Source organism: Olea europaea, unplaced genomic scaffold (assembly GCF_002742605.1).
Source record: "Olea europaea var. sylvestris unplaced genomic scaffold, O_europaea_v1 scaffold1076, whole genome shotgun sequence".
NCBI lineage: Eukaryota > Viridiplantae > Streptophyta > Magnoliopsida > Lamiales > Oleaceae > Olea > Olea europaea.
Window position 1 is genome coordinate 80,247 of NW_019228115.1, and position 24,162 is coordinate 104,408.

General features: G+C 33.4%; 2 protein-coding genes and 1 long non-coding RNA gene across 6 annotated transcripts; 2 read left to right on the forward strand and 1 right to left on the reverse strand.

Annotated features, from left to right (window-relative positions):
* Positions 1-1,804: 1,804 nt before the first annotated feature.
* Positions 1,805-7,270, forward strand: LOC111373167 (F-box protein SKP2A-like). Of its 2 annotated transcripts, none has more exons than XM_022995669.1 (4): positions 1,805-2,242; positions 2,536-2,884; positions 5,531-5,672; positions 6,549-7,270. In XM_022995669.1, exons 1-4 carry the CDS (start codon positions 2,013-2,015, stop codon positions 6,911-6,913), a joined length of 1,086 nt encoding a protein of 361 aa, XP_022851437.1. In that variant the 5' UTR covers positions 1,805-2,012; the 3' UTR covers positions 6,914-7,270. The 2 variants fall into 2 exon arrangements, with proteins under 2 accessions (XP_022851437.1, XP_022851438.1); XM_022995670.1 differs by having other exon boundaries at positions 2,126-2,242; positions 2,597-2,884.
* Positions 7,271-7,526: 256 nt separating this feature from the next.
* LOC111373168 lies at positions 7,527-10,365 on the reverse strand. 3 transcript variants are annotated; one of them, XR_002698902.1, is made up of 3 exons: positions 9,441-10,365; positions 9,082-9,286; positions 7,608-7,940 (listed from the first exon to the last, which is right to left on the reverse strand). It is a non-coding gene; the product is annotated as an uncharacterized LOC111373168 (long non-coding RNA). The 3 variants fall into 3 exon arrangements; XR_002698900.1 differs by having other exon boundaries at positions 7,527-7,940; positions 9,082-10,365; XR_002698901.1 differs by having other exon boundaries at positions 7,527-7,940; positions 8,238-10,365.
* Positions 10,366-20,318: 9,953 nt separating this feature from the next.
* Positions 20,319-24,145, forward strand: LOC111373169 (ribosome maturation protein SBDS). The gene is made up of 5 exons (XM_022995671.1): positions 20,319-20,507; positions 21,213-21,342; positions 21,566-21,766; positions 22,138-22,305; positions 23,442-24,145. Exons 1-5 carry the CDS (start codon positions 20,374-20,376, stop codon positions 23,880-23,882), a joined length of 1,074 nt encoding a protein of 357 aa, XP_022851439.1. The 5' UTR covers positions 20,319-20,373; the 3' UTR covers positions 23,883-24,145.
* The last annotated feature ends 17 nt before the right edge of the window (positions 24,146-24,162 follow it).

The following is a 24,162-nucleotide window of genomic DNA, read 5'->3' on the forward strand; positions in this document are numbered from 1 at the left end:
ATCTCCATCTACATTAAACAAAAAAATACAATAAATAATTAAAAATAAATTATCGTTGACATATATACAATCACAATATTCATTATACTTATTTATAAGAATAAAAATAAATTATCGTGACATAAAATATACAGTCGACCAAAAGATAAGAATCAAACAAACATTTCTTATTTTCAAATACTTTTTGTACAATCTATAAATTTTACGCTAATAAAATCAAAATAAATACAAAATTCGTGTAACGCACAAGACGCAGACTAGTAGTTCATAAAAAATTACAAACAAAATAAAGTTTAAAAACAATCAATCAAAACAAATTAATTGTCCAATTAGCAAACATACTAATATTTACTTAAAACGTATACATTAAGTTTATTCATTCTTTATTTATCGAAGTATTTAAAGCTTAATTATGTAGATATCTTAGTAAGTCCTATTAAATTAAATTATTATTATTATTATTATTTTTGGCTTGTATTCCTTAATGATATTTTAGAGCAAGAACTATTATATATTTTTTGAAATACTTGAACTTGATATTGGTTGTGAGGGTTATATATATCTTCTACAAAGCAGCGAAATTTTTTTCAGGATAATGTGAAATATCTGACACTTATGCCACTATCACGAACATGTTGGAAACATCAAGTTGAAAATGTTAAAGTGATAAGATTTCAATTGCTACAAATAAATGTCGCTTTAGAACACTTGCTAAAAATATGTGATGACCTCAAGGCATTAGAGATACTGAATTTGATTATGACAAATTTACCGCTAAAGAAATTGTTTTTCAAATGAAAGTTGAATATATATTTCATGAAAAACGTATTATTTATAAAAATTAGTACGTTGATGAAATTTCAATGATTAGATAGCACATTCAGCTTAAGAATCTTTTAGACCGATTATTTCTTATATACGTTGATGAGGCTCTTTCTTTACTTAAAATAAGTTTTGAATAATTTAAAAGAAATATGAAAATATTTTTGAATTTTTTGTTTGATTCTAAACAAAATTGAAGAATGAAGATGATATTTCTTTTAAGTGTTGGCGAGACAAGCTTGAATAAAATGATTTTATGAATTTTTGTTTGATTCTAAACAAACTTAAGAAATTATTTTCTAGAAGTGACGAAAAAAACTATTGAAGAGTATATTAAAATGATTGACTATTGTTTTTTAAATGTGTGGATTGTTTGTAGAATAGTATTGACCATATCAGTTATGATTGTGCATGTCGAGAATAGGTTCTCAAAGTGAAGTTGATAAAATCCTACATTTAATTACAATGTCATGAGAAATGTTGAATGTATTGATCATGGTAAGTTTTAAGACAGATTTGATTGTAAGGGTAATTATCGATTTTCTATCAAAAAAATCTAGAAAAATAAATTTTGGGACTTCGCTCGCGCTTAGACCGGCTCGTGTGGTCCGTGTCACAAGCCAAAAAAGGGGCCATCCTATAACGGTCCACTTTTTGCTGGCAATAGCCAATCACAAAACTCGAAAAAAGGAGGAGGATTGTGGACAAAAAAAAAAAAAAACCCCCCGGGGGGCTTTTTTTTTTTTTTTTTTTGGTCAGGCCGTGCATGAGCAACAAGCTTCGGCTCGTTGATACCCTCTACTGATAACAACCATATTCTTGAATTTTCTTAAGATTACTTTCATAAGAAAAATGTTGAAAAAAAATAAGAGAAAAAGTTACCCGAGTATATTTAACCCTGCATGCTGTTAAAAGGATCCAAAAATAAATAAATAAATAAAATGAAATTTCTGGAATTTTTGACGAGTTCCCTCTCTGTAACCATTCTACGTTGTTGACACCTGTTGAAAACTTTCAATACCTCGAAAATTGTTACACATTCGTTAAAAATTTCTAAATCCCGTCTCTCTCTTCTTTTTATCCTCATTTTCTCGGATTCTGCATATTTTTTTAAAGAAGGTGAAAAAAGACGGCACCTTTCTTGGTTTATGTATGAGAAGGGATACAGAAGAGGATCAGGATTGTGTTAAATGAGAGAAACAAATACTCTTGGCTTGTGTTCTGAGAATATGTTGATTTTTGGTGGTGGTGCCGGCGGCGGTGGACGGCCGAGGATTAGTGAGTCGAACGATATACCGGTGGAGCTGTTGTTGAGGATTATTTCTTTGGTGCATGATCCGACGGTGGTTGTGGCTTCTGGGGTCAGGCATGGATGGAGGGATGCAATCTCATGGGGTATCACCCATTTATCACTTTCTTGGTATATACATAGTTAATCTTAGCCGTAAACCCTTTTATATTTTTATGGATTTTTCGTACAATTTTTATTGTTTTTGCTTAACTGTGCCTAAATTAGAGGATATTGATTCTGGGTTTTATTTTAAATTTCTGTTTTATACGATTTAATATTTGTTATATATATATATGAATAATAATTTAGTAAATGAAACTTTGGCATGGTTGTCAAAGTTTGTATGACATTTTGTGAGAAAAAAAAAATCACATTGTCAATTTTTCTGGTAATTAACTCGATGTTTGATTTTTCTCGTTTAGGTGCAAGAAGAACATGAATAATCTGGTTCTATCACTTGTTCCGAATTTCACGATTTTGCAGGTTCTTATTCTACGACAAGATACACCAGAGCTTCAGGATAATGCTGTAGAGACAATTGCAAGTTACTGCCATGACTTGCAAGAACTGGACCTTAGCAAGAGTTTCAGGCTTACAGATCAGTCATTGTATGCCTTAGCACACGGTTGCCTGGATCTTATGAATCTGAATATCAGTGGGTGTTCAGCCTTCAGCGATATGGCTCTGGCATATCTCTCTGGATTTTGCAGAAAATTGAAAATTTTAAATCTTTGTGGATGTGTTAAAGCTGCTACCGATATTGCATTGAAGGTATGAAAACCAGTTATCAACATGTTCAGCAAAGCTTATGTTAGTTTTAATGCACATAATGTTTTTATTGATCCATGTTTGAAATATGGTACTATAATTGTTAGAATATTATAAATTGTATATTATAAACTTGTGTTTCTATTATAAAGTAGAAGACCCAATTTATGGGGCTATAAATAACTCTAAAAGAAAAGATTGTGTGATAATCACACAATCAATTATTAAGGAAAATAATACTACACAATTGGAAAAATATCATAGAAATTATCCTTTACAATCTTTCCATATCTTCAACACCATACCTCAAACTCAGTATGGTGTAGTGACAATCAAATTGAGTTTGAAAATAAAATCAATCCAATCAAATCTTCCTCTTCCAAGTATTAAATGATACATCAAAATTGCTTGTATGTCAACCAAACAAACAACGAACTCAAAGTTGATAAGAATGAAAAATCTATCATCCACCAATCTAACTAAACCATCACCAAAGACTTGTAGTAGAAACCTACAACGATAACGAACAAGGTCAAAACAAAAACCTCAAATGGTTTTAATAACTAGATAGGCAAAGATAGACCATGTTTAATGGTAGTACTCCTAAAATCCAGGGACAGTATCAGTCTTACACTTATAGATAAAGGAATTATTGATGAAATAAGAACCTTGGCACACGAGGAGGCTAAAACAATACAGGAAGACAAAAATAATACGCATGAAGTGTATTATCAATTTATACAAGACAGAAATAACATAAAATTGGGCAACTCATCTATACGAGTAGTAACCGCAGCATTAAACCAAGTATATAGTGTCAAATAAAACATTTTTTTAATCTGCTCTATTCAAGGCGACCCTGACCCAAGGTCTACAAGGCAAAGGCCTAGGGCCTCAACAATTTGTGGGCCTCCCAAAAATAAAAAAATTAAAAAAAGAGAGAAAACTACCCTAAAAGGGCGTCTCTCTCTCCGTGTTTTCCATCTTTTCTTGAAGGTGAATTATTTGGATTCAAAAATCAAAATCTTCTTTCTTGGAGGCCATCTGAATTAGCTGCAGCAATAGTAACGTGTGTTTCAGGGAAGAAATATAGACAATTGACATTGATAGGAGTTAGGACACTATCTGGTTTCATAAGAGTAGAGAAGGGAAGAGTGTTGAAGTGCATTGAACGTATTCAAGATTTGACATCAATTAGTAGTACTTCTTCTTCTTTCATTACTGCAAATATGGCTACTGGCGTTGTTCCATCATCAACGCCCCAAAGTCTAAATGGGGGTGTTGGAGGCTACTAGCTTGAGCTTTAAAAGTGATGAGAGAAATCCAAATACTTCAGATGCCAAGAGGAGACGATTGGACTATATGTGAATATCAATTTTTGTGAAATGGGAGGCTGAATATCAGTTTTGGTGAAATGGGAGACTTTGGTATGAGGTTTCAAAAGTGCCAACATTTAGAGAGGTTAAAAGGAGAACTTGTCAATTACCATATCAATATACATAGATTGGGTGGCTAAAGACAACTTTCAAGTATTCGTGGAAAAATTTCTTTGATGAAAAATAGACAAGAGCCTAGGCTTAGGCTAGAAGAGAAAAAAAAAATGCATTTGGGTTCTTAGTTATAATTAATACCCTGGGATGGGATGGCATTTTATGCATCCTTTCATTAAACCAAAAAACTAGTGCTAAATAAAAAGGTCGAGTTCTCTTCAAAAAGGGGGGGAAAATAAAGAAAAGAAAAATTCTATGCAAGTTCTATTTTTTAGATTGTACAAAAAATTGTGTTCAAGGGCCTCAAAATTCTTAGGGCCAGCCCTGGCTCTATTGTCCGTGTATGATCATCAAAATAGTGGCTTTTTTTCTCCGTCCACACACGCACCAAACAATGCATTTTGGAATAACGTCCCAAACAAGTTTGCTATCACACCTAATCCATGTGTTGAGTTCGACGAAAAAATGACATGATAATTCTTGATTTTCACAAAAATCAACTCTCCAAGAAGGATGCAACAAGATAGCCAACATCTAATAGGATTTAAATTAATCTGAAGTCCAAATTTAGATTAAATCAAGAACGAAAAAAATTCGGTTGAACAGAATATGGATAGAATAAAGAAAGATAATTTGACTTAATGTGAATATTTATTCAAAAACAAGAAAATTTGATCGGGCGAGCAGCCTCATGGACAGAATAAAGAAAAATAATTTGACTAAACATGGATATTTAATCAAAACAAGAAAATTTGACCGAAAGTTAAGCCCTCTTTGTTACCATGTTAAAATAGTATAAATTGTATATAATAAACTTGTGTCTCTATTATAAAGTAGGAGACCATATTTATAGGGTTGTGAATAACTCTAAAAGAAAAGATGTGTGAGAATCACACAATCAACTATTAAGGAAAATATTACTACACAATTGGAAAAATATCATAGAAATTATTTTTTAAAATATTTCCATATCTTCAACAATAGTGATTTTAATAGTTAATTACCTTTTTTTTTTTTTAAATGATCTAATGAAAAAGTAACTTATTCAAACACATCTAGAAAACAAAATATACTTGAAATTAAAAGTTTAGCCAAATTCTAGTTTATTAGTTGTTCTCTGTATACAGTTTGTTAAAACTTCTTTACTTCATTTATACAGGCCATTGGATTCAACTTTAATCAGTTGCAGTCTTTAAATCTGGGATGGTGTGATCACTTTGGTGATGATGGTGTGAAGAGTTTAGCATATGGTTGCCCTGATCTCAGAGCTCTTGACTTGTGCGGCTGTCTTCTTATAACGGGTATTCTCTTCATTTTATTGCATTCATTTTCGTTATACTAAATTGGGGAAAAGTACTTTTCCAATATATAGATTATCCAGCATGAAGATCTATGATATTTATGTTGTACCATCAGTAAAGTTGGCATATTCATTTCATGTGCTCTGCTATGATTGCTTGAGTTCTTAATTTAAAATAATCATTTTCATTGGGTAACAGCAGGGAAAATTTACTAAAAAGAAACAGAACATAAGCACAAAAGACTGTTTAGATGCAAGGTGGCTTGAAGTGGGAAATCCTTTTATTTTGTAATGAATGTTGCACCGTGTCACCTTTGAATTACAAAATTAGATTTGACCTTCTGCATCCTCAAACAATTTTAAGAAAAAACCCTACTTCAAGAAAGACATGTTGAGCTCCTGGAGATGGAGCTTTTACAAATTCGGCTGTAATTTTAATCAGCTGGCTGGATTAGTTCTATGAATTATTGATATTGTAGATGCTATTAGATGTAGAATTATGGCATGACATTTCATTAGTCCTCTTGGTTATTTTCAAGTCGGATAGTGATAGACATACTTCTGATTTTAGTGACTTAAGCCTACCATAGTACCATGTTAATCAGAAAAATGGAATGTGGAGGTGGAAGGTTTGATATTGAGCTTTAAGTTCATATTTGATATGCAATATTTGATAGTACTATACATTACGATGGAGAAGATTTTAGCTTCTTTTTTCTTCTTTAATGATGTTATATCATAGATCATTAGATGCAAAATTTTGAGGCAACTTTATGTTTTGTTCTTAACATGTTAGATAGAATTGATGTATATGTACAATTACTTTTTATTTGGGTTTAAATCTGTGTCCCATGCTAGTTAATGGGCATTTTTTCAGATGAGAGTGTAATTGCACTGGCCAACAATTGCCTTCACCTTAAATCCCTCGATCTATACTACTGTCAGAGCATCACAGATAGAGCAATGTATTCTCTTGCACAAAGTCAATTAAAGAACAAGCACGAAACATGGAACTCTCCGAAGAACATGGATGAGGGGCTCACGAATTTGAACATCAGCCAGTGCACTGCATTGACTCCGCCAGCAGTTCAGGCTCTATGCGACTCATTTCCTGCCCTCCACACTTGCCCTGGCCGGCATTCCCTGATTATAAGTGGCTGTCTGAACTTGATGTCCGTTCATTGTGCCTGTGCTGTCCAAGCACACCGTGCAGCAGTAGTGCTACCTCATCTAGCTCATTGAATAGAGTTTTCGGAAATCTTGAGATTTCCTTTTTCGGCTGGCTGTTTGCCTTGAATGTTTGTTTGCAGTCTATAACCAAGGGAGATTTCTGGTTGGTTGTGCAATCTTTTACTTGTTGAGCCTCAAAAATGCATCATGGGCAACGGTTTGTTTTAATATTTCTATGCCTATTTGCCTAAATCTGCTTGAATTTCTGTAACTGGGATGTTGCATAATTGAATTTATATTCAGCTAGAATCCGAAGAAGACACATGCATCGACTTCTTATAGTACTTTCATTATGCCTTACACTTCAGTATGGTACTTGCTTTTCTTCAACTTGAGCTAAGAAGATGAAGGTGAGAGGAAGGATTAGAGATTGAGTGATTTTGATGAAGATTGTCTTCCTTCTGTAAATGATTTTTAAGGCTTCTAATGTACGTTGAAAACCCTAAAATTTGCATTTCTTCTTCTCTACTCATGGTTATTTTCATCTCTTGCAGAGATGAAACAGATTTTAAAGAAGAAAGTTGTAGCTAGCTTTGAGTTGGAACATATACAGAGAGAGAAGGTTTTGTGGCACTTTTAAAAAAAATAAACTACTTAAAAGACTTATGTAAAACCACCTTAAAAAGAAGTGCTAATAGTAGTCCCACATTTACATAGACATGATAATAGTTTTGAGTCACAAGGGAATTGCGTTACACCCAAGAAGTAAATCTTCTTAAATAGAACTTCTAATTTCAACAAATCATATCATAGCATTCTAACATTGTTCCCATCATAATGGACAAATTACATATTTGTCCTAATGAACCAAACAATCTATCCCTAACACACACAGAGAGAGAGAGAGAGAGAGAGAGAGAGAGAGAGAGAGAGAGAGAGAGAGAGAGATATTGTAAGTAAATTCAATGCTTGAGACCAACAAAACATAATCCTACTTCAGCTTGAGCCTGCGGCTCTTCCAAAGCTTTCACAAGCTTCTCGCGGCCTATTGAAGTTTCCGTTTTCTCCGAGAGGATTTTTCGTAATCTTCAAGAATTAGCTACAAATATAATAGTCAATTAACATGATACAATGTATTAAGCACATGTTTGGTTTAGCTAAAAAAATTGATAAAAATCGGTCAAAATCAATAATTAATTTAAAAACACATATCATGAGATTCACAACTTTTATTAATTTCTTAACCACACATTTCATCTACTATTATCGAAATCTACTAAAAATTTAATTTTCATATATCTACCGTTATCAAAATCAACCACACATATATACGGGCACATGATGTATTCAGCCGAAATCAAGACATTGGGATTGGATTTGTAAATCGATTCATTACCTTCAGCTTTAAGAGAAAAATAAAGAAGATTCTATTCAGGAAAATGCTGTATAAAATCCTTGCAAGATTTCCATGCAAACTGCAGATTGCTTAATTTTTTGTACACATGGTCCAATGAACGCCATTCATTATTTCAAGAGTTCCTCTGTTTTCAAAGAACTCTGAACCGGGAAAAGCATCGCTCCTATTAAAATTAAACGCATACTGAGTTTTAATCACAAAGGCTAAAATCTGAGAAAAAAAGTTGCATTTTCCTGCTCTAACCAAGTTGGATCAGCACATGATGGACCCTTTACACAGATAGCATGTTGAAGATCATATATGAGTGGAATAAAACAACCCTTTAAAGTCCTAATTTAGCTTATATATTTCTTCATGGACGTATTAATGGTTCGTACTAAATTTTTATAAGCATCATAAAGTTAACATCTTGATATATCATGCAACATTTTATTTACATTTTAAGTTTAACGTTAAAGAAAATTAAATAATATCATCTCCGTCACATAAAAATAAGCTTGTTTCTATTTTCACTCATATTTAAAAAATGTATAGTTGATAATATAAAATTTTCTTACAATTTTCATCTTAGACCTACATTAAATAATGGTACTTTTAATAAGGAAAGTGACTTATAATTTGGGACATAGAAAAAAGGAAACCAAACATATCCTTATGGGACGGAGGTAGTATGATGTGGCACTTCTTCACTTGACTTCAAAACATTATACTAGCCAATACAAAATTTGAAGTCCACTCTCATAACCCAAAAAGAAATGAGGAAAAGAAAACGCAAAGAGAGAGTGGAAAACAATCAGTTTATAAAAGCCATACTACTACTTACCTATTCCAACTGCTGTGTCTCCATGTCCAGTGCAGATAATGAGCATGGCATTATGAGGTAGACTATACACTTTTGGCTATACATTTGATACAACTGAGTATCTCCTTTAGTTCTGAGGTGACACTGTATCTGATACTTTTTTACCGGAAGGCTACTCACATGTAAGCAACGATATCATCTGATGACCCAATTGTGTTACCGTATGCTATGGCAATCAAAAGTGTTATTAATGAAAATAAGATACCCGTAACCCATAACATTGACCAATGTATATAGTTTTCTTATTCTCGAGTATTACAATAACTGAATAGTGGGTTGGGGTGGGGGGACTAGTTAATCATGAAGAAGAAAGCAGAAACCAGTAATATGAAGTCCATCTCTCCTTTAACATCCACCAGCGTAACTCTGGTAAGCTCAAAATCCTCTTTTGTAATACACTGGTAAGAAAAACTCAACAAACATAAAATAAAAATTTAGCCCAAAAATAAATAACGTCACATACAAAGTAAGTCTAATGGTAAAAGTACAAGCTGCATTTCCTACAAATGACTTTGTGTTTAACCAGAAAAATAATAAAAGCAATTTCAATATTTTAAACAGTCAATAAAAACATTAAATACAGAAAACAAAAATTATGCAACAATCACACATTGAAAATACCTGCTTCTAAGTAGTCATCCAGGCAAGTACTAACCTTTGAAAGTGTGTTAAACAGCATCAGTATTTCAATTATTTGTTTATTTGACAATTTGAGGGAGAGGGAGATCAGGCATCCATTAATTTTTTATTTTCCTTGTTTTTCATAACAAAGAGAATGAAATTGTTAGCATTTTGTATTTCTATGAAAAGAAAGGCAACAACAGAGATCATATGTAATTAGGACAGGTGATAAATTTGTTACAGGATGTGTAGGATGTTTCCGAAAGCCATGAAGTCGTCTTTGAAATTTTTCTCCAAAAGCTGAGTCACCTACAAAATATATTTTAAAAGAAAGGGTGCAATTTCTTTCCCATCAGATTACCAACATAGCGAGAGCATCGACCCCAAAATGACTTTGATTTCTGAATTTCAAAATCTTTCGATTTCGTACAGACTCTAAAGAAATGCAATCCCTATGTTCAAAAAAGTGTGGCATTGGTGAAGGTGTCAAATAAAATCCAAAGAAAAGGAGGCCAAGAAATCAAGCTTTATCGCAGCTAAGACGACCATGTTGAGAGTTATTTCTCAAAGAAAAACGTAAACCGTAAGAATTTTGAGGAAAATAAGAAAAAGTAAAGATCTCAGAAAGAGTGGATCGTGTTCTAATTAACATACTAACTAACAACTTGTTTGGGAGCGATTTTTCGCCCCAAAAAATTGATTTTTTGACCGTTATTTCACTAATTCAGTCGTCATATTTGACTTCTTCTCTCACAAGTGGACCCCACTTTTCTCCTAACGATCAAAAAATCAATTCTCAAAATCACTCCCACACAGACTCTAAATTACCATTCACTTTCGCGTCATTTTCCACTATAACATTTACAGGGTTAGACGCACGCAGAACCAAACAAAAGAGTCCAATCAAACGGCAGAAAAAGTTAATATAAAAGGGGTAGTCCACTTCTTTGGTTAGCCACGTCTTTCACGGTCAAGAGGAACAACTGTTGGTAATGGTAATATAGAACACCAGAATTTGTCCCGTGCTCGAATTGGTGGAGTAAGTGAGCATAAAAATTTTCGATTACGAGTTTGATTCTCCCTACCAACACTTTTTCGATCGAGTCTGTCGCACCGGCTTGTTTAGTGCAGTTTATTTGGCTGGCGTGATTTGTAGACTATTACGTCAGTTCGAGGGTCTACTCAGTACGCACCCGAAGAGTAATGACTTCGAATTCTCCCTTCATAAAAATATATATATATATATATATATATATATATATAGTGGAAACGAGGTGAGGAAGTGATGGGATGCATCCTATTTTATTGTTGATAAAGTATAATAAAAATCAGAAAACCCTCTTCAAACACAAAGAATATGCACTCAAAAAATACCTACCTGTCATAATGGGTAGAGAAACAAAGAGAAAGGTCAAAGGACTTCCAACTACTTTTTGTGCACGGTAAAATGCTACCATTTTTTTTAGCAGCCTTATTTCAAGTATTCTCCCACACAAAGTTAGGATTAACATCTACATGTACCATCTCACAATCAAGTGCCAACATCTCATCAAGAGGGGTTCCAGAAGGAGCTGGAAGTGTTGATAGAAATACTGCATTATGTCAAAAAATGTGAGGAATTATCTAACCCCTAGCATCATCTGGACAAAGAAATGACATGAAAAAAGCAAAGAAAAACATTTGATGTATAAAAAAAACACCTTGTCGATCATGATATCCACTATCTTCTAGTTCCCAGCATTAAGTGTGTAGTACGTAATTGGGAATGGCAAGTTTTTCACAAGCTCACTAAAGGATGAACTGCTGGAGCCAGCAGAAGTTCCTCTATGATAAATAATTGTGTAAGAGAAATCATTAACATTGTCTATCCAGCAAAACATCAGTCAAAGAGTATCACCAGAATAACTTTCCATATCCATCGAGCATTGCAGGATGTGTAATGGATGAAGAAATCAGAATTTTTCCTTCCTCGTTGTTTCCCTTCTTTTATTTTCTTTTCTATGTGCTAGTTCATACTCTTCAAAATTTGATAAATGACGTTTCGTTAAAGAAGAATCTGATTCGTGTTTGTGTGAACTCCACTTTAGTGGCAGCTTACTAAGTTTCAGCCTTAAATATTAGTTTCTCTTATAATTTCTTTATAAAATGCAAGTAAAACTTTCACATTACGTTGTCTATGAATGCTACCAAACCTTGAGTAGATTCCTGGGAAATTTTCTTTTGAATAAGTTTCCCTTGGTCCCTTTTTCTTTTAACTCTGCTTGTAAGAAGTACATCTACGGTCTGATTTCCATCTGATAGCTATCACAAAAAATAAAATAAAATAAAGGAACCATTGCTTCTATAGTAACAAAAAGACATCATAGAGTTCACATATTAATACAGGAAGTGTACTAATTATTACCAACCTGAGAGCTAAAACTGCCCGTGGAATTCCACAGCATTCTTTAAAACTGTTCGGCATTTTAGACTGACAAATACAATGCAGCGTCAAGTCCAGGGATATATAACATAACCATCTTTGAGATCAGGGGCATGTTCTGCACATCAGAACAACAATGATTCAGCACAAATTTAAATAAATTCACTACAGTTGGGTCTTGAGCATATTTATAAAAGAAATAGGCTGCTATTTTTTTTATTTTTTTTTTCAGTTCTTATGTACCTACAAGATAATTGTTGGAATTCGATAAATGAAGTTTGTTGCAGAATTTTAGGATAAAGATGTTTTAAATTTGAGTTTTATCTCTTCCTGATTCTTAGTTATCACTTGCTGATTCTTAGCTTATTTTGTTTCACTGCTCTTATATAAATGAGTGAGCAGAGATTGTAAATATAAAATAGAAAATATCAATCATTTTCTTATCTTCAATTATATTACCAATTTATTTAACATGGTATCAGAGCAAATCCCGGAAAAACCTCTTTGAAACATTTTTCATATTAAGCCCATAAAAACCAATGGCTACATGAACAAATATTGAGGCCACTCTTTCCATGGACGCTGCTAACCCGTTTCATCTTCATCCCTCAGATCATCCTGGAGCTAGCCTTGTCACCAAACTCCTTAATGGAGATAATTATGCAACCTGGAACAGATCCATCAGTATTGCCTTAAGTGCAAAGAATAAAACAGGTTTCGTGGACGGATCTATCGAGAGACCTCTAGAGACTGATACAAATTTTGCCGTGGACGGATCTATCGAGAGACCTCTAGAGACTGATACAAATTTTGCTAGTTGGAAACGATGCAACGACATGGTGCTTTCTTGGATATTTTACTCTATTGATCCAAGCATCACAGAGAATGTGATTTATATGGAGCTCGCTTCATCGGTATGGATGGACCTAAAGGAGCGATTTTCACATAGCAATGCGCCAAGAATCTTCTAGCTGCAAAGGGAGATAGCATCACTTCAACAAAACACTCTCTCAGTGACCCAATACTATTCCAAGCTCAAGGAGCTTTGGGACGAGTTAGGAACTTGCAATGAACCAATGGCATGCACATGTGAAGCAAATGGCAAGATTGCAGAAAGGGAACAAGCCAGCAAGATAATGCAGTTTTTGATGGGACTGAATGATAGTTAATCTGCAATTCATGGACAGATATTGTTGTTGCAGCCTCTACCCTCCATTGGTAAAATCTATGCCATGGTTTTACAAGAAGAGAAGCAAAGGGATTTGACAGTTACCAAAGAGATCATGATAGTCGAAGGAGCTAAGCAAGGATGCGATCAAAGGCTGAAAAACAAACTCCAATGCTGCAGTCATTGTAAGAAAACAAATCATGACATCGATCGTTGTTTTTTTCTACATGGTTTTCCTTCCAACAACAAACCAAACAAGAGAGGGGAGAAAACTACAATGAAAGGTAATAAACCACGGGCCAACAACATGCACACTGAAACCCCTGCCCTGACTAGTGAGCAATATCAACAACTTATAAGCCTTTTGAGAAAAGAAAATGAAGAACCACAAGTTAATGCAGCAGGTCAGTTATCATCTTCACATCATACGGCCCAAACTAATAAAGGGATTATTGATACAGGAGCTACAGACCACATCACCGGCCAGCCTGATTTGTTGCAAGAAAAGACAGAAACACGGCATTCGAATGTTTGCTTACCAAATGGCCACAAAGCTCTAATCAGTTGTTCAGGATCTGTTCATATTAATAAAGATACAAAAGTCACCGATGTCCTACATGTTCCCAGCTTCCATGTCAATCCTTTGTCTATCAGCAAGTTGACAAAGTTTCAGAATTGCTCTCTAACTTTCTATCCAACTTTTTGTGTTATGCAGGATTTGGAATCGAAGAAGATGATTGGTTTGGGAAAGCTTGCTAATGGACTCTATTACCTCACCACAGAACCAAAACCAACCATGCAAATGAAGCCTAGAATCAACCACGTTACAAGCACCTTGTGGCACCAAAGGCTGGGAACCCATCAATTCATCCTTTGAAACATCTTAGTAGTTCTGTTTTAGACATTTCTTTTGATTCAAATAATGTTTGTGAAATCTGTCATCCAGCAAAGCAAACTCGTTTACCATTTGGGAATAGTTCAATAAAAACAAAAGCACCTTTTGATCTTGTTTATTGTGACATATGGGGAGCATTTAAAATATCTTCTCTTTCTGGTGCCCTTTATTTTTTGACAATAGTGGATGATTTCTCAAGACACACTTGAGTTTATTTAATGCGTCATAAACATGATACTCAAGGAATCTTAAAATATTTTTTCCTCGTGTCAAAATCAAATTTCATACATCTGTCAAAAACTTTAGAGCAGACAATGGTAGGGAGTTCACTTCCATGCTTGATTTTTTCAATAGCCAAGGCATCTTGTTTGAACATAGCTGTACTTATGCACCCCGACAAAATGGTGTCACTAAGCATAAACATCGACATCTCCTAAACTTAGCTCGTGCCTTCCGTTTTCAAGCACATTTACCTTAGCATTTTTGGGGAGAAAGTGTATTAACTGCAGTTTATCTTATCAATACAGCCCTGAGTCCCCTTCTCAAAAATAAGACACCCTATGAGCTGCTCTATAACCAAAGACATACATACCACCATCTTCGAGTCTTTGGCTGCCTCTGTTATGCCACTCAAGTCCACATTGAACATAAATTTGACCATCGAGCCAAGAAGTGCATTTTCCTTGGGTAACCTTCAGGACAAAAGGCTTATAGAGTTTGGGATTTACATACAAATAAATTGTTCATTAGCAGGGATGTCATTTTTTATGAGTCTATTTTTCCCTATGACAAGCATGATACTCATAACCAATCAAATAACGATCCGTTACTACCTAAAATAATCTATGAAGAAGATACTTCCATGATAAACCCAACACCTGCACCTACTACTCTCCCAAAATCTGATCCATTGCCATGTACTTGAATCCAACATTGATCTTACATTTCCTCAATCTCAACCTGATCTATCCAAAATCAGACGATCCACACGAATCCGTCAACCTTCCACGTGGCTTCGTGACTATCATTACAGCAACTATGCCAACCAATCATCCACTTTGTTTCCAAGTCCTCAGAGAAGAACCAGGTACCCTCTTGCTAATTACATTTCATATGCTAATTTATCATCTTCACATCAGAATTTGCTTCAGTCCATTTATAGAAGTATTGAGCCTGTCTCATATCAACAAGTTGTTTCTGATCCTCAATGGGTGGAGGCAATGAAATTGGAAATTAAAGCATTAGAAGACAATGGCACTTGGACCTACACAACTCTTCTTGCTGAAAAAAAGCCCATTGGATGCAAATGGGTTTATAAAATCAAACATAATTTTGATGGCACCATTGAGCAAAACAAAGCTCGTCTTGTTGCAAAAGGATATGCGCAAGTAGAAGGTCTGGATTACAATGAAACTTTTGCGCCAGTTGCAAAGTTAGTCACAGTTCGCTGCCTACTAGCTGCAGCTGCTGCAAAAGACTGGACATTACATCAACTTGATCCTTCTTGCATGGGGACCTTTCTGAAGAAATCTACATGCTTCCACCACCAAGTTTCAATCGACAGGGGGAGAACCATATGGTGTGTCGACTTCATAAGTCCTTACACGGACTCAAACAAGCATCCAGAAGTTGGTATTCCAAGTTTTCTCATACAATTTGCAATAGTGGCTTTGTTCATTCACGAGCAGATTATTCTTTCTTCACCAGGACGAAGGGCAACTCATCTACTGTTGTCTTGATTTACGTAGATGACATGATCATCACAGGAAACGATCTGGATGCTATAGAAGAGTTAAAAGTTTTTCTGAACTCTCAATTTAAGATAAAAAGATCTTGGAAAGCTTAAGTACTTCCTTGGGATTGAAGTGGCACATTCAAAGAAAGGCATAAGCATTTCACAGAGAAAATATACTCTTGATCTGCTTGATGAAACGGGACTTCTAGGAGCAGCACCTGTGTCAACACCAATGGAGCATAACCTAAAGCTCTCACAGGATCATGGAGAACCACTTAAAAATTGCTCCAAGTATCGAAAACTCATTGGGAAACTTATATACTTGACCATTTCAAGACCGGACATACAATTTTTAGTTCATTATCTTAGCCAATTCTTGAGCCAACCCAGGAAGCCTCACTGTGACGCGATAATTCGAATTCTTAAATATTTAAAAGGATCCCCAGGGCAAGGGTTATTCCTACCAGCACAGAATGATTTCAAGCTAACAGCTTACTGCGATGCAGATTGTGGAGGATGTCAGACAACTAGACGATCTATTACAAGGTATTGTGTGTTCATTGGAAAGTCACTAGTCTCATGGAAGACGAAGAAACAAACTACCGTATCATGTTCTTCGACCGTAGCAGAGTATAGGGCAATGGCAGCAGTGACCTATGAACTTACATGGCTGAGGTATGTGTTCAAGGACTTGGGAATTAAAATAAGTCTACCTGCCAAACTTCACTGCAATAACAAAGCTGCTCTACACATAGCAGCAAATCCTGTCTTCCACGAAAGGACCAAACACATAGAGATGGATTGTCATGTCGTGAGAGGCAAGATCAAGCTGAAGCGATTAACAATGGCATTTACTACTTCACAAACTCAAGTTGCTGACTTGTTTACTAAACCACTGGGCAAGAACTCCTTTCGATTTCATCTCAGCAAGTTGGGCATTCATGATATTCATGTTCCAATTTGAGGGGAAGTGTTGGAATTCGATAAATGAAGTTTGTTGCAGAATTTTAGGATAAAGATGTTGTTTTAAATTTGAGTTTTATATCTTCCTGATTCTTAGTTATCACTTACTGGATTCTTAGCTTATTTTGTTTCGCTGCTCTGATATAAATGAGTGAGCAGAGATTGTAAATATGAAATAGAAAATATCCATCATTTTCGTATCTTCAATTATATTACCAAGTTATTTAACAATAATTAAACACGTCACGTCTTTCATGACAACTTTTCAACCATACATATCAAAAACTTACACAATCTATTAAAAAATCTAATTTTAATCCCCACCAAATATCCTCTTTGTCTCTAATCATGATTTTTACTCAAATATTCTACTAACCTACATTGAAAAAATGAGCAATTTTTTTTTTTTTTACTTTTGTATTAATTATTTAAAAATACAAGAGATAAATACGTATTTTTGGCTCTCAGAATAAATATTTTGAATGAAAATTGTCTCTATAGATAAGATGTGAAAATTAATTGAGGAATGATGATAAAAAAAGTTTAAAAATTTTGAACATATTTGTTAAAAAAAGTTTACGGATATTCGTTGTAATTAAAATGTGGCGTTGTTAAAAAAAAATTGTAGTGTGAATATATTTTCCTTAAAACACTTTTAGTGTAAAATCAAAAGTTTTTCCTACTTTTGAACCACATTCTTAATATATATATATATACACAATGTTCAAAAACTCATTCTTTCCCAAAAAAATAATAATAACAATTACTATCAAATGAGGTCCGAATATTATCTTTATGATGTCCAGTATTAAAAATAAGATAGATTCTTCGAGATCTAGTCGTTATGTTCACATTGACATCTTTGGATGTGCCGATATAGGGATTTAGTTGCCACAAAGAAAATAGGTAATTAACTCATAAATAGTTAAAAGATTGAAGAAAAGAATGACCTTTTATCAAACTAATCAGAGCTGAACGTGCATTATACATTTTTTTTTTGAAATATTTTATAAGTGTTATAAAAGTAATATTTGATACTAATTTGTTGGAGAATTTAATCTATAATATATTAAAACATCACACATTAAGGGAGAATCATTTTTTGGACAATTTCAACTCCCATAATTCAATTATTTCAATAATAACTTACTTTTCATTTTTCAATATATAATAATACTACAAAATTATTGTCATTTATGAAATTTGTATTATTAATTCTCAATTAATTATCATTTATATTAATTTAGATTCAATGAATTTTTCACATGATGAATCTTGAATTACATGAATCTAGAGTTATTATAAATGAATTTATTCATATTCAGGTATATGAAAATTCCAATCGGGAACTTGTCCCAAAACCGGGTCAATCATGTCCGATTAACCGCTTATGACTAAACCGCTTAAAAACCCATCGAACCGATCGGTTTAACCGTAAACTGGTTGCCATTTTGTAGTTTTACCTTTTTTTTATTTAAAAAATTCAAACTTAATGAATGGGCTTCATAAACAATGATTAAAAGGTCCATAGAGAAATATTGGATAACATGCTCCTTTTATAGATGCAACTATCTCAAATGATTTTATATACTTTCAATGTGGGATAATAGCATAAAAAAATGTTAACAAATTATAAAATAATGAATCTAATTAACAAATTATTAATATAATTTTTATTTAAAAAAATATTGTTTTCATAGTATTTTATTATTTTTGTATGTATCTATTGCATCCGGTTCGACCCCGATTGAACCTTTGACCCTTGACCCTTCACATTTTTCGGGTCTATATTCAAATCATTGGAAAATTTTAATGGTTGTTTAAATTTATGTATTAACAATTAATTTTTATGTATCAAATATAATATAAAAAAAAGCTCATTTATAGTATTTCATCATTACAAAAAATTTGAATTATAGAAATTGAGTTTTGAAAGCACAATTTTAGTACAATTTTTTTCTTTTAAATTTCTATGTTAAATTTTATTTTCTTTAATTCACCCAAAACTCAAATTCACTAACAAATTGGTATCAAATATTACTTTTACACCACTTATAAAGTATTTTAGAATAATGTGCAATACATGTTAAACTTTGACTAATGAATCTCAAATGAACTAAAGAAAATAAAATTTATGATAAAAATTTAAGAGAAGAGAATTGTACTCTCAAAACTTAACTTTTATGATTCAAATTTTTTGTGTTAATAAAATACAGAAATTGAGCAACATTTTTATACTATTTGGTACATAAGAATTAATTGATAATACATGAATTTAAATTTCCATTGAACTTTTTGGAAACATGAATAGAAATAAATTCATCTATAATAACTCTTGATTCATGTAGATCAAGATTAATTGAGTCTAAATTAATGTTAACATTAATTAATTGAGAATTAATAACATGAAATTCATACATGCTAGGGATTTTGTAGTACTTATTACATATTGAAAAACGAAAAGTAAAGTATTATTGAAATAATTGAATTGTAGTAGGGATAAAATCGTCAAAAAATGATTATCACTTGATGTGATATTTAAAATATTATAGATTAAACTTAAAATAAATAATTAAACTGGATCATTTACCTCATCAATTGATTCCGTTTATCTTCCTTCAGAACAAAATTCTTAGGATTCGTTTGATTGTAAAGATGAAATTTGGATATAAAATTTGATTGCATAGAAATTATTTTACTGGGAATTGTCAATTATTTTGTTTGATTGGTATAATTTTCTACGTGAAAAATGTTAAAATAAAAGTATTTTTTTGTGTTCGTTTGAATTTATTTTACATGAAAATTGTCTATTTAAGAGATAAAATTTACTGGTATTGACGATAGAATTTGTTTCTGTCGCCAAAAAAAATAAAATAAAAATAAATAAATAAATAAATAAATAAATATATATATATATATATATATATATCATCTATTTGAATTTGTTTTACATGAAAATTGTTAATTAAAGGAAAATATTTCTTTACAGTTAGGGATAGAATTTGTTTCCAACCAATAAAATTGTTCATTTCCAAGAAAAACCAAGAAAACGAATTCCGTGAAAAATGAAAGTTATTAAACAGTCAAAAAGATGGAAAATAGAATTACATTTTCTAGCTCCATGAAAAATTGTTGCTATTAAACAAGACCTTAATTTTTATATTCATTATTAATCATAAATTCACATAATAAAAGATTTTGTACGTAAATCAAAATTTTTTACACTTTTTAATTGCACATTTTTTATAAAATCACATTCAAAATATCATTTAAAAATTTTTTTTTTTTAAACAATGGCCATCAAATAGGGATAAGTTACTTGTCACTATAATTTTTTTAAGCAATTGCAAAACGTAGTCCATTTCCCTTCTAGAAGCTGCCGCTTCTATTTATAATCGACTCAATTGCAGTTGTAAATCCGCCAATTCAAAACATTTAGAAAAACATAGATGTCGAAGACTCTGGTGCAGCCGATTGGGCAGAAAAGATTGACAAACGTGGCAGTTGTTCGCCTCAAGAAACAGGGAATCCGCTTCGAAATCGCTTGCTACAAGAATAAAGTCCTCTCGTGGCGCTCCGGCGTGTAAGTTTTTTATATTCTGATGTACATTTTTTCTGTCTTCAGCTCCGTATTTGTGTTATAGTCGTGTAAATTTGACCCTAATATATGGAGTTTTGGAAAACCCAGGTCTAATTTTTTTTCAAGTTTCCTCTAATTATAATTTTATGCTATGATTAGGGCGAGTTCTATTTGTATGTGTGAATTAGTCCCGAAATTTTGATCTTAATATTTGGATATTGGGTCAAATCCAGTTCTAAAAAATGTCAATTTGCTCTATTTTTTATTAAAACGTCTGATTAACATACTGTTTATTATGAAATAGTTAAACTTATCACAATTCTTTCTGTCGTATATGTAGATTATGAAATCCCTTTTTCTTTGGTAATGGTAATCTCTTGTTGCTTTGATTCTAATTTATGAGTAACAACTAGTTAGGTTGATTGTGATGGTTTAGTCATGAAATGTTGGTTTAAAATATGGCTTCCTGCGAGTCCAGTTCCATTTTAAGTTGATTTTCGTCTAATTTTTATTCCCGCTTCTTGTTTCTGTGCTGCAAGAATGGAATGATGATTGTATAAGTAATAATTCAATGAAAACGTATTTTTTAACACAAATTATATCATTTAATAATTAGTTATGCCTAATTTGGTATTTTCAGTGGTTTCTGTTTGATCATAAGCTCAATGTAAGAATTGAAATAAATTTGTTGGTGAGATTTTGCAACAGGGAGAAAGACTTGGATGAAGTGTTGCAGTCGCATACTGTTTATTCAAATGTTTCGAAAGGGGTTCTTGCCAAGTCAAAAGATTTAGTGAAAGCTTTTGGGACAGATAATCAGGAGAATATATGCTTGGAGGTCAGTAAATATCAATTTTATTTATTTATTTATTTTTATGCTTCATGATGCATTTTTCAGATTTAATTAAGACTTACTTTGATGTTTTTGTGAATATAGGATGTAGTTCATCTTTCTGAAACAAGTAATCTGTATCTCTATAAATAAAGCACCCAAAGCATGCATCTGTGTTAACGTATTCTCCTTTAAAGAGGGAACCCTGTCATCTAATTTGCAATTGCAGATTTTGGATAAAGGAGAGCTACAAGTTGCAGGGAAGGAAAGGGAGTCACAGTTATCAAGTCAGTTTAGGGATATTGCTACTATGGTCATGCAGAAGACCATCAACCCTGAAACACATCGTCCTTATACAATAAGCATGATTGAGAGGCTAATGCATGAAATTCATTTTGCAGTTGATCCACATAGTAGTTCAAAGAAACAGGTATGTACAGGTAATACATTATAACTGGATTTGAAAATTCTTTTTCCTGTCTAATTCTTTATGTGGACTATACTGCTGTTATAACATGCATTTTCTGAAAATAAATTTTCCTTAGAAGTTAAATTAGTTTTCTAATTAACCTTGATTTAGCCCTCTGTGAACTTTATTTTAATTTGCTTCTTGACTTCAACAATAAAATACTTCTGAATCAGGACCAACTTTTGTAGTTAACATCTTTTTGCATCTCACCGCTTGACACATGAACCGTATGCTTGGATTTTTAATTAACCTTGCATCTGGGTTCTGGACTTAAACTCGTTGGCATTTCTTTTGAACATTTAATAATTGATATTATTTTGATAACTCTGCAGGCATTAGATGTCATTCGTGAGCTCCAAAAGCACTTCCCCATCAAACGGTCCCCCATGAGGCTACGACTTACTGTACCCGAACAGAACACCTCATCACTCTTTGAAAAGATTAATAATTGGAATGCTAGCATTTCTTCAAGAGAAGAATCTGGAAGTCAGCTCTCTCTCGTAAGTCTTTGAGATCTCAACCTACAAATACTAAATTTGTGGATCTGCTTGATAAGATGATTGATTGCATTTACCCTCTAGTTTACAGTGAGAAGTATGATAATTTCTTCAAGAATTGATTTTCACCTAAAAATGTGTTCATTGGGTTTAATTCCATTCAAGCATTTTTTTTCATGGAACGTTTGTCTCGAGTTAGGTTATTCAACTAACAATAATCTTTTGAAGGGTAAGATAGAATTTTATACAGATTTTCGTAATCAAAGGAAGAGTTAGATAAATTGTTCCATTGCCTTTGATTGAGTGGGCGTTAGGCTTATCCTATAACTAGAACTGTTTAAAACCCTGCATCAAAATTTGTTTAAGGACTGTTGTTTTTTGTACATTTAAGTTGATCCCATCTCAAACTTGATTACAACCACTTCCTCCCTCATCTTCCCTGAGCAGAGCTTGTATCCTTCTACTACCACCAATTCCAACCATCAAATTTCCGTTCCTACAACCCCCTCTGTTCCCATCTGATACCAAGACACAAACCCTTCCTACACTCCACTGCCTTTATCTCATTTAGTCCACCCTATTTCAACCCTCTGAATGCCTCCTTATACTTCACCAAGCTCCCACTCTGAATCCCCCTTCACTCACACATGCTCAGAAAATAAAAACTTTGGCGACACCACAATAACCATCTCAAACTGTACTGTTCAATTGACCATCAAGTCTATTCCCAATGGTACTTGATCAACTCCCCCTTCCCCTCACCTTTTTCATGATGTCGCTAAATGCTGTACGCACATTTGTTTACCTATGATTCATTTTGCTAATTGCTTCACATATTAATAGAAATACAAGCACACCTTTATTCTTATTCCCACGTCTTATTGGTGTTGTGTCCTGTATTTTAAAATATGCAGTGAATTAACCCATTTATTTTCGTGTATGTGCATATGGATCTATGAATATGTTACAGTAGGTAAGCAACTTTGGCTCAACTCTTTTTGTGTTACCTTCTAATTTGGCTAATTCCTTACTATAGTTTGATATAGGAATTGGCTGTTTACTGTTGCTGATACATGAACCATTTTTTTCAAGTCCTTATTCCTCTTCCTTGGAGCTTAAACTGTTGTGTTATGACACAGATTTGTGAACTGGACCCAAGCATGTTCCGCAATTGTGATGCTTTGATGAGGAATCTGCAGGGGAGATTAGAAATTCTTGCAGTCAATGTCCACGTTGATAGCGACACCCAGGTGGATAATTATGATGACCATGAAGACGAACCATCCACCGTTCACAAGGATCCTGTGGGTCCTGTTGTTCAACTGAGTGAGAAATTGCAGAAGCAGGGAATTCAAGCCAAAAATGGGATTTCTCAGGCAGAGGCAAAGCAGAACCAATGCAGCACGTGCAATGCTTCAATAGGCAATGCAAAAGAATACAGAGAGCACTTCAAGAGCGATTGGCATAAGCATAATTTAAGGAGAAAGACGAGGCAACTCCCTCCCCTTACTGCAGAAGAATGCATGGCTGATATGGAACTAGGTGACTCGAAGGCTGATCTGAAGGAATACTCATTTTGAGATGGCAACAAATTTCGTACAACTTTGCTCAAGATATGATGGAAATAGCAGCGTATTGGACTAATGCTGAGGAATTTTCCGAGTTTTGCCATCACAAATTTAGAAATTTTTTGCAGTTGTGTGAAAATATTTTCATTCTGTAGAGCTCTATATTGGTAGTTTTGGTCTTATAAACATTCATTTACTCGTTTTCAAGGTGTGTAACGTATGGCAATATGGTTCATAGTGATGTTTCTATGCATTATTTACCCTTTTTTGTATTATCAGCCTATCAGCATCA